This window comes from Ceratotherium simum, chromosome 31 (assembly GCF_057802395.1).
Source record: "Ceratotherium simum simum isolate JZ-2026a chromosome 31, ASM5780239v1, whole genome shotgun sequence".
Taxonomy (NCBI): domain Eukaryota; kingdom Metazoa; phylum Chordata; class Mammalia; order Perissodactyla; family Rhinocerotidae; genus Ceratotherium; species Ceratotherium simum.
Genome location: NC_141930.1, coordinates 6,805,530 through 6,817,017, shown reverse-complemented (window position 1 = coordinate 6,817,017; position 11,488 = coordinate 6,805,530). Strand labels below are relative to the sequence as shown.

The 11,488-nt window shown below is 40.1% G+C and overlaps 1 protein-coding gene across 4 annotated transcripts in view; it reads right to left on the bottom strand.

Moving 5' to 3' along the window:
• Positions 1-221: 221 nt before the first annotated feature.
• LOC147913011 (uncharacterized) overlaps positions 222-11,488 on the bottom strand; it is a 29,552-nt gene continuing 18,285 nt past the window's right edge. For all 4 annotated transcript variants that reach the window (XR_015549230.1, XR_015549231.1, XM_087420399.1 and 1 more), the window contains one exon: positions 222-6,729. Coding sequence is in view for 1 of the 4 variants with exons in the window: in XM_087420400.1 (XP_087276526.1) it covers positions 6,705-6,729 (25 nt within the window). In the remaining 3 variants the exon portion in view is untranslated. The remainder of the gene's footprint in view (positions 6,730-11,488) is intronic.

Below are 11,488 nucleotides of genomic sequence, written 5' to 3'. Positions count from 1 at the left end.
TCTTTAGTTGCTGAAGTCATACTGTTTAGATATGGAGTCATAGTTCAAGGCAGAATACATAGTAAAAGACAAATCAAACTATCCTCTCTTCTCAAATATTCCGATTTATTAATTATCCACAAAATTAAAATGAAGGGGCTGTGAGATTAATATGCTTTGTTGTATATGAGTAAAGATATTATGGGAGATACTCAATATCACTGATGAAAAAATAACAATAATGATGTTCTCACTTTCATTCATATTGGTTTATTGCAACGAGATATATAACTTCTGTAAATCCAATTTAAAAAGTCAGTCATTATGCAGGCATGTTTACAAATAAATGTTCCTGACTAAGAATTATAAATGACCAATAAGCGCATGAAAACAATATCACCAAGAATAAAAGAAGTGAAATTTAAAGCAGAGAAATACAATTTTCTAGCCCTCAAACTGATAAAGATTGAATGGAAGTGTAATTTGGCAAAACTTTCTAAGGGAAAATATATATTTAGAATTTTGTATACTCTTTAACCCAATGTATTCTATCTTCAGAAATTTATCCTAAACAAATAATCACACTGAAAACTACAAAACATTGCTCAAAAATTTTTTTTAAAGACCTAAATAAATGGAGAGACATCCTGTGTTCATGGATTGGAAGACTTAATGTTGTTAAGATATCTATACCACCCAAAGAGATCTACAGATTCAATGTAATACTTATCAAAATTGCAATGGTATTTTTTGCAGAAATAGAAAAGCAGATTTTCAAATTCACTGGATCTCCAAATAGCCAAAATAATCTATAAAAAGAACAAAGTTGGAGGACTCACACTTCCTAAATTCAAAACTTAACTATAAAGCTACCACAACCAAAACAGTGTGGTAATGGCATAAGGACAGACATATAGACCAGTAAAATAGAATCAAGAGTCCAGAAATAAATTCATACATCTATGGCCAATTTTTTTAAACAACGGTTCCAAGACCATTTAAGGGGGTGTCTTGACATGAGTACAGCCGTGTTTGGCCGTTCCATTGACCTACAGCCACCAGCACAAAAAGAAATATAAAAGCTGCTTTCTGCGTGGTGGGAACTGGCCCTTCTCCCACGGAGAGAGTTGCAAGTTGTAACATTTCAAGGCTCTTGGAGCGTCGCAGCACGGGATGGACTGGCCATCTGTGCTGGGCTAGGATGATAACCAAAGAGAACAATGCACGTACACAACTACTGGGCTGGGACGTTAGCCAAGGGGCTCAGTGCACGTACACCACTGATAACCATTTGTGCTTGGGAACACTAGATGCTTCCTCTGCAAACTCTGTGACTGCTTATATAAACTGCTGGAGACTGAGACCTGGTGAGAGTTCCACCTGTGGAAGGGACGCTTTGCCCAGGACGTGTGATTCCCCCCCAGCCGTGTCCATTGACAGGACTCTCCCGGCAGTGGGGCGCGGATGTTGTGAGTAATTGATTTACTGTAAAGTAACTGATTTGATGTGTTCTCTTTTCGGTGAACCTGGTGTTTCTCTTTCCGGTTGATTTGTGTCATTTCCCTTCAGTCGATCTGGCGTTTCCCTTTCCGATCGATTTGATGCTTTTCCCTCTTATTATATGACCTATTTGGATCTGCTGCTATCTCAGCCCATGTGGGTGTTTTCCCTTTCCAGTCGAGCTGGTGTTTTTTCCCTCTTATTATTTGACCTATTCGGATCTGTTTGCGGACTATCGCCTTTACTATCCTCTATATAATAAAATATACCTTCAGTCCATTTGTTTGGAGTGGAAAGTGTCTTTTACATCTCCGATCGAATCCCCAAACCTCTCATAACAGGGGGGAACAATAGTCTCTTCAGAAATGGCTCTGGGACAACTGGATATCCACATGCTAATGAATGGATTTGGACCCCTACTTCCCAGCATATACAAAAATGAACTCAAAATGTATCAACAACCTAAATATGAGCTAAAACCATAAAACTCTTGGAAAAAAAGTAGGAGTAAATTTTCATGACCTTGGATTGGGAAATGGATTCTTAGATATGACCCCTAAAAGCATAAGCGACACAAGAAAAAATAGACGCTTCGGACTTCATCAAAATTAAAGACTTTTGTGCACTAAAGGACATTATCAAGAAAGTGAAAAGACAATCTACAGAATGTGAGAAAATATTTCCAAATCATATATCTGATAAGCGTCTAGTATCCAGAATACGTAAAGAAATGTTACAACTCAACAACAAAAAGATAATCCATTTAAAAAACGAGGAAAGGACATGAATAAACACTTCTCCAAAGAAGATAATACAAATGACTAACAAACACATTGAGAGATGTTCAACATTATCAGTCACTAGGGAAATACAAATCAAAACCACAGTTAAGTATCACTTCACACCCACAAGGATGGCTATAATTTTAAAAAATGCAAAAAAATAAGTGTTGACAAGGATGTGGAGAAATTAGAATGCTTGTACATTGCTGGTGGAAATGCAAAATGGTTCAGCCACTACAGAAAACAGTTTGGCAGTTCCTCAAAAAGTTAAACATAGAATTGCCATATGACCCAGCAATCTGTTGCTAGATATATACCCAAAAGAATTGAAAACAGGTACTCAAACAAGTACATGCATATGGTGTTCATTGCAGCATTATTCACAATAGCCAAAAGGAGGAAACAGTTAAATGTCAATCAATGAATAAATGTATAAACAAATGTGGAATATTTATACACTGGAATATTATTGAGTCATGAAAAGGAATTAAGTAGTGATGCATGCAATAACATGCATGAACCTCACAAACATGCTGAGTGAAAGAAGCCAGACACACAAGGTCACATATTGTATGATTCCATTTATAGGAAATATCCAGAATAGATAAACCCAGACACAGAACACAGATTGGTGATTGTCAGGGGCTGTGGAGACAGGGAATGAGGAGAATGCTTCATGGGCAAGAGGTCTTACTTTGGAGTGATGGAAATGTTTTAGAACTAAATAGAGGTGGTGTTTGCACAATACTGTGAATGTATTAAACACCACTGAATCTTTCACTTTAAAATGGTTAATTTTATGTTATATGAATGTCACCTCAAATTATTATTTTTTTAAGTTAGTAGAGACTATCTTTGGCTAGTGGTGTTATACATGACTTCTTTTGTTGTTTATCTGATTTAAAAATTTTAACAATAAAAAGTATTGTTTTAATAATTAGGAAAGAATTATAAAAAAAAAATTAATCCTCAACGACCTCACAATTTAAAACTACACTTTAAGCCAGCTGGAAAAAATGGCTAAGAAAAATCTAGACATGTTTTTACATACTTTGAGAAAAACACATCTTTAAAAAATATATTAAAAACACAATGTTTGTAATTTTCATATCTGTTCATTAAAAATTAAATTTCTTTCCATGTATTGCTTCCCAGAACTCGTTTTTTTTTTTTTTTTGGTTTAAACAACACACATTTATTTCTCACAGTCCTGGAGGCTGGGAGTTTGAGATCAAGGTGCTGGCAGATTCAGTGTCTCGTGAGGGTCTGCTTCCTGGTTCATGGATGGCCGGCTTTTCATGGTGTCCTCACAGGGCAGAGAGCAAGTAGGGTCTAGTCTCTTCCTCTTTTAATAAGGGCACTAATTCCATCATGGGGCTCCATCCTGTGAGGTCATCTAAACCTAATTAAATACCAGAGGCCCCACCCAACACCATCGCATTGGGCATTAGGTCTTCAACATAGGAATTTTGGGGGACACCAACATTCAGTCTATAGCTCGAAGGTTCTTAAGCAGGAGCTGGACTCCTCAGCTTGGGCCTAGTAATTCCCATATCTGGAGCCGTTACTCATCTGGGTCTAGTACTGCTGTTTCTTTCTTTTATTGTGGTAACATTGCTTTATAACATTATATAAATTTCGGGTGTACATCATTATATTTTGATTTGTGTGTAGATTACATCAAGTTCACCACTCAAACTAATTACAGTCCATCACCATGCACATGTGCCCTGTCACGCTTTTCGCTCTCCTCCCTCCCCCCTTCCCCTCGGGTAACCACCAACCCAATCTCTGTCTCTATGTGATTGTTTGTTGTTGTTTTTATCTTCCACTTGTGAGTGAGATCACACGGTATTTGACCTTCTCCCTCAGTCTTACTTTGCTTAGCATAATACCCTCAATGTCCATCCATGTTGTCACAAATGGCAAGGTTTCATCTGTTTTTATGGCTGAGTAGTATTCCATTGTGTATATATACCACATCTTCTTTATCCATTCGTCCCTCAGTGGGCACCTGGGTTGCTTCCAAGTCTTGGCTATTGTGAATAATGCTGCAATGAACATAAGGGTTCATATATCTTTACACCTTCATGTTTTCATGTTCTTTGGATAAACAACCAGCAGTGGAATAGCTGGATCGTATGGTAGTTCTATTCTTAATTTTTTGGGGAATCTCCCTACTGTTTTCCACTGTGGCTGCACCAGTTTGCACCCCCTCCAGCGGTGTATGAGAGTTCCCTTCTCTCCACATCCTCTCCAACACTTGTCTTTTCCTGTCTTGTTAAATATAGGCATTCTGATGGGCAGGAGGTGATACCTCATTGTAGTTTTGATTTGCGTTTCCCTGATAAGTAGCGACATTGAACGTCTTTTCATGAGCCTGTTGGCCATCTGTATATCTTCTTTGGAGAAATGTCTGTTTAGATCTTTTGCCCATTTTTTAACTGGGTTCTTAGTTTTTTTGTGGTTGAGATGTATAATTCTTTATAAATTTTGAATATTAACCTCTGATCTGATATACGGTTTGCAAATATCTTCTCCCAATTCTTAGGTTGTCTTTTTGTCTTGTTGATGGTTTCCTTTGCTGTGCAGAAGCTTTTTAGTTTGATGTAGTTCTGTTTGTTTATTTTTTCCATTGTTTCCCTTGCCCGGTCAGACATGGTGCTTGGAAATATGCTGCTAAGATCGATGTCAAAGAGCGTACTGCCAATGGTTTCTTCTAGAAGTTTCACGGTTTCTGATCTTACATTCAAGTCTTTAATTCATTTTGAGTTAATTTTTGTGTATGGTGTAGGATAATGCCCAGAACTCTGTTAAGCCAAATAAGAAGAATGGCAACAGAAAAGTTCATAGACTTATTACAGAGCTAGTGCTTCTGGGCGGAAAGGAGAGTTGGTGAGAAAGGATAGGTTATTAAGACATAAAATGTCAACTCAAATCTACTTTTATAAAAGAAGCAACTAGCCATTTAGAGAATGAGAACAAAGTCCATTTCACAGCTGTCTTTGTTTTCCTCCCTTTCTCTGCTTGATATAGAATTGAGAGCAAGTAAATGCACAATACTGTTTTTTGGCTTTAATCATAAAACTATTCCCTGAGGACTTTAGCTGTAGCAGTTGAGTTCTAGTTTGAAAAAATTAGAGCAGCAATAAAGGAGAAGGATCTGCACTTCTCATTGCTTCTAATTTTCTTCTGCAATGAGTTTCCTGCTTAAATGTGCATGCAGTGTGCCCTCTTTCCTTATGGGAAAATGTGTGCAGCAGCAACACTTCCAGGAGCCCAGCTTCCTTACGGTGTTCAGTTTGCTCTGTTGGGGAAACATACATCTAATTTGTACCAGCCCAACCCTAGTGTGGCCAACATTTGGAAGAACACGGAAGAGTGCTGTTGAAAAGATGAATAGATCAGAGAGTTTTATTTTTCTTTTTACGAGCTATTTAAAAGAAAACCATAAATATCTAATAAAATAATTCGATATTGCAAAGGAAAATGATGGGTGAAAGTGTTTCCCAAAGTATGATTTGCTGACCACCTGAATCAAAATTTCCTCAGGTGTTTGTTGAAAATACAAATAGCAGGTCCAACCCTAGAACTACTGGAACAGACTCTGTGGGAAGTGAAACTACATTTAAAAAATAAAATACAACATAACCCACAAACACACACATTCTAAGCCAGAAGTTGATGAACTAGGACCAGGGGACCAAATCCAGCCCACTGTCTGTTTTTGTAAATAAAGTTTTATTGGCACACATTCACACTCAGTCTATGGCTGCTTTTGTGCTAAGATGGTGAAGTTCAGTAGTTGTGGCAGAGACTCTATGCCCGTAAGTCTTAAAATGTTTACTATCTAGCCCGTTACCGAAAAAGTTTGCCACCCCTGACCTAAGCCAATGCCTCTCAAACTTGAATGTGCATACGAATCACTCAGGAATCATTAGAGAAAGTAGGTCTGGGGTGGGCCTGAGATTCTGTGTGGCTCAAATCTCTCAGGTGCTGCTGCTGCTGCTACTGTCTTGTAGATCACATTTAGTAGCAACAGTCTAGAGTTGTGGTTCTCAGAATATGAGAAATGCAAATTCTTAGCTCCAACACAAACTTACCGGATCAGAAATGCTGCGGGTTGGGGCTGGCCCAGTGGCGCAAGCGGTTAAGTGCGGGCGGCGGCCCGGGGTTCGCTGGTTCAGATCCCGGGTGCGCACCGACACACTGCTTGGCAGGCCAAGCAGTGCTGTGGCGGCGTCCCATATAAAGTGGAGGAAGATGGGCACGGATGTTAGCTCAGGGCCGGTCTTCTTCAGCAAAAAAAAAAAAAGAAAGAAAGAAAGAAATGCTGTGGGTTGGACCCAGCAATCCATGTCTTATCAGGCCCTGCAGGTGATTTCTGTTGCATGCCAAAGCTGGAGAAGCACTTGTCCAGATTATCCCGATGCAGGCTAAAACTCAATAACCACGGTCTTTGGAGAGCCTGAAATTATATGCTTATGTTAGATTTCATTATCTTTGAATCTCCTAAACACAGTATATGTTTGTTGATCCTAATAATCGACAGAGAAGGAGACACTCTATGAAATTGCCACTTAATATCATATTATTGATTTCCTTCTTATATATTCAGAATGACAGTCTCAAATAGATAAAATTTCAGGGCCGGCCCTGTGGCTTAGTGGTTAAGTGTGCGCGCTACGCTGCTGGCGGCCCGGGTTCGGATCCCGGGCACGCACCGACGCACCGCTTCTCCGGCCATGCTGAGGCCGCGTCCCATATACAGCAACTAGAAGGATGTGCAACTGTGACATACAACTATCTACTGGGGCTTTGGGGGAAAAATAAATAAATAAAAATTAAAAAAAAAATTTCAAATGTATCTTCATTGGCTTGTTCCAGTTTAATTAACATTTTACTGTTGAGGGGGTCTTCTATTTTGTAAAATAGCTTCAAGTGCCATGTCATTTCTAAAATGATCAACAGAGGGAGCTGATGTTATAATCCTAACCCTTAAAGATAAGGGTAATTTTTCCTCCTTATTGGCTGAATCAAAGAAGGAATGGCCTCTTGACTCATCCTTTAGAAAATACTATTGTTTGGATGTATAGTTTCTACTGTCCATGTTATATACAGCTATATACAACGTCAAACAGCTTTATATGTTCACAATGAGTGTAACCTGTAAGCAATTCTATTCAATTACTTTCAACATGCACAGACACCCTAATATGTTCAAACAATGTTGAAGGTACAAGATATTACTAACATACAGATCCTGTTCTCATTAAACATAAGCTTCTGGGGAGAGGGGTGTTAACAGAAGCATGTAAATAAATCTAATAATACAGAATACAATCCCTTACCAAGATCAGAGGGGAACTGAGACCAACATGTAGATGCTTTGGCGTTTCCTAGAAGTGGCCATTTGGGTACACAACATGTGTAGTCACAGGAGGAACTGAGTCGTGTAGCTCTGAGCTGAATGATGTCCTTTACCATAGCACTAGAAGAAGTACAAACTGTCAACTGTAATTGTCCAGGACAATTGCGAGCAGGACATAATGTTTACAAAACACAATGGAACATATTCTCAGGGGTAAAGGACCAATACGCAGATGGCGAGTGAAGTATATTAGATCCCTGCCTTTAGCTTCAGGAAGATATAAATGGCTTTTGACTGGCACGGATTCAAGATGTGGCTTTGCTTATCCAGTCCTACAAACTAATGTTAATAATATAGTTGAAGGATTGAAACAAAGATAATGTATCAATTTGTCTTAGCAAGTGACATTTTTCCTGATCAAGGAAACTATTTTATGGCACATTCTGTACTATATGAGCCAAGTACCTAGTACAGTGGAGACTCAATAAACCTTTGCTGATGTATAAAGAGATGGATGGAGAACTGAATGGCTGACTGGATTGACAGAATAAAGAGATAGCTGAGGTCTGATGAGGATGTTATCAGTGGGAATGAAAGAAAAAGACAAACCGGAGAAACACTGTCTAGGTAGATTCTCGGGGTTTGATAATTATTTGGATTTTGGGATATAGAAGTCAGTGGATACAAAAATGACTGATGACAAAGGGATAATAATGACTTGAACAGAAATAAAAGAATCAGAAAGCTAATTGAGCTTGGGGGTTGCGTGTCCAGAGATGAGTTTTACTTTAGACTGTGAGAGTTGGAGATGCTACACCATCCAGGATGTGAGAAACAAGAGGCTGTTGGTATTGCAACTTTAAGGTTTGGAGAGAGGTTTGGAATAGAAATAGAGATTGGAGTTATCTTCAGAGAGATCTCAGGATAGTTTAGATACATGATAAAAAGAATATATTCAATCACAAATGTACTAATCCATTCAATAGGATTTATCAAAGACCTAATATGTTCCAGGCACTGGGCTACAGGCTGAGAACAATGGCCAACATTTTTGGAGTCCTTATTACATGACAGGCAATGCCTGGTGCTGGGCTCGGAGCAACGAACTCAGAGGAAATTTAGATCCTAGTGGGGAGAGACAGAATATAAAAGTAAAATGTATACTGTTAGATGGTGAGAGGAGAAAAGTAAGCCTAGAAAGAAGCCAGAGAATGTTAGAGTTAGGGGTTTCAATTTTAAACAGGGTGATCAGGGAAGGACTCACTGAGAAAATAACTTTTGCACAAAGACCAGATGCAGGTAAAGGAACAAGGGTATACGGAGAACAAATGTTCCAGGCAGAGCAGCAAGGAACACTAAGTGCAAAGGTCCCGGGGTGGGAACATGCCTAGAGCACTGGAAGAATGGCAAGAAGGCTGGTGTTTCTGCAACAGACTAAGCGGGGGTAGAGGAGAAGGAAAGGAGGTCGGGGTAACAGGGACCAGCTGGGTAGGATTTGTAGGCTGGTGACGTGACTTTGGCTTCCACTAAGAGGGAGATGAGATCCTACTGGAGGGATTTTAGTGGAGGTGTGACAAGATATGACAAATTCTAATAGTATCACTCAGGCTTCCACTGGGAAAAATAAAGTAGCCAGAATAGAAGCAGTTACAAGTCTAGTTCAGATAAGAAATGAGGGTGACTTGGGCCGGGTTAATGGCAGCGGAAGTGGAGAGCAATGGAATGGTTGCCTTCTGGACATATTTAGAAAGCAGAGCCAACAGGACTTGTTGACTGATTGTGGTGCATGAAAGAAAAGGGAAATAGAAGATGACTCGACGTTTTTGCTCTGAGCAGTTGGAAGCCTGGTGTCATCACTGTCTGGGATGGAGAAGCCTGAGATGGACGTTGTTGGGAAGGAGGAAGGACCAGGAATTTTGTTTGGACACGTTAACCATGAGATACCCCTTAGACAGCCAACTGAAGTCATAGAGGAGGCTGTTTTATGTACGAGTCTGGAGGTCAGGACAGAATTTTAAGCAGGAGATATAAATGTGGGAGTTGTCCTGTACAGATGGTGTTTGCAGCCTGAAGTGGATGAAATCATCAAGACAATGGGTGTGGATAGATAGAAAAAGAGCTTAAAGGCTTTAACTTTGGAACTTTCAACATTTAGGGTCAGAAAAAATTACAGGAACTGGTGAAGGAGAGGCCTTCAAGAAGTTGATACTAAAGGAAGACACATATGGGAATAAGTGTTAAGTATGTTTGTACTCATTATAGAGGGGGTTCAAAGGAGACAACGAGGTCAAGTCTATCAAAGTAGTGAAGGGTCAAGAAAGATTCGATTGAGAAGGACCCACTGAAAGTGGGGTGAGGAGGTTCCAGACAAAGAATGAGATTAACAAATCCCCCTCACTGTGGTAGAGGAGTTGACAGCAATGACTCTGGAGCCATACTGTCTGGATTAGGATCCTGGCTCTGCCACTCACTAGCTGTGTGACGTTGGTCAAGTCACTTAACCTTTCTGAACCTCAATTTTCTTGTCTATAAAATGGGGATAATAACAGTTCATATAGCATAGGGTTGTAATGAGAGTTAAATAATTTAATATTTGTAAAATTCTTAGATTACATAGCATGATATATGCTATAAAGTATCAGTTAAATAAAGAAATTCATAGAGATTTGGAACCGAATGGAACAATTTGGAAATTATAATGGTTAGAGTACAGGGTGAGCAGGGAGAAGAAATAGTGAATCATGAGGCTGGAGAGGCCAGTTGGGGCCAGCTCCTGGAGGCCCTTCATATTCTAGTGAGGAATTTGGACTTTTTCTGTAAGCAATTGATCAGATTCATGTTTTTGAAACACCATCCTAGCAGTAGTGTGAAGGTTACAGAGTGACGAGGTGAGGCTAGAGGTGAGACATGGGTAAGGAGAGGGAACTGAGATGGGATGAAGACAAAGAGCGGGAGTGAATGAACCGGAGTGCATTACGAAGATAAAATTGACAGGGGTGGGTCACTAATTGGATGTGAAGAGTAAGGAAAAAGGGAAAGACTCGAACGACTCCCAGGTTTTCAGTTGTGTTACTGGTTAGCTAAGAAGGAATATGGGCAGAAGAACATGTGTCTTTAAGGAAAGACAGCACTTTTGTTTTGTGAACACTGGGATCGAGGACTTCTGACAGTCAGGCTAATATGATCAGGCACTCTGGGAAGTGGAAGCGTGGAACGCAATCTGATATATGGCTGCAACCTCAGGAGAAGAGTCCAGGCTGGACACACACATTCAGAAGTCAGCATCGTGTAGGTGGTTGTGGGAGTCACAAAATTGGAAGAGATGTCTTAGGAATAGTGTGTAAAATGAGAAATCCAAAGCAGAGCCCTGTAAAGCATCAACCCTTGGAGAAGAGACAGCTGAAAAGGAGACAAAAATGGTATAGAGGTAGAAGAAGACAGAAAGTGTGGCTTCTCAGAAGCCACAGAAAGGAAAATATCCAGGACGATGAGGACTGAAGACCCAAATGCTGCAAACAGAAAGATCGGGGGCACGAGGACAAAGAGATCTCGTTAGGCGTGGCAATTATGAGATCATTGGCCCCTCACCATAAATGTGAAGTGGTGAAAGAAGGCCAATTACGATGGGTGTAGCAGACACAGTTGGTGCTCCTCCCACACCCCTTCGGCCCACCATTCCCACATCTGCTGATGGCTTCCTACTGCAACCACTGCTACTTTCTGCCTTTGCGGCCAGCAGGAGCTGGCCGGAAGTGCTACAGAGTTCATGCTCTCAGGAACAACCCTCAATGATCCAGGATGAGAGCTGATTAGTAAGTTCCCCAGTATTGCCAGCCCCCCAAGGAGGCAAAACTCT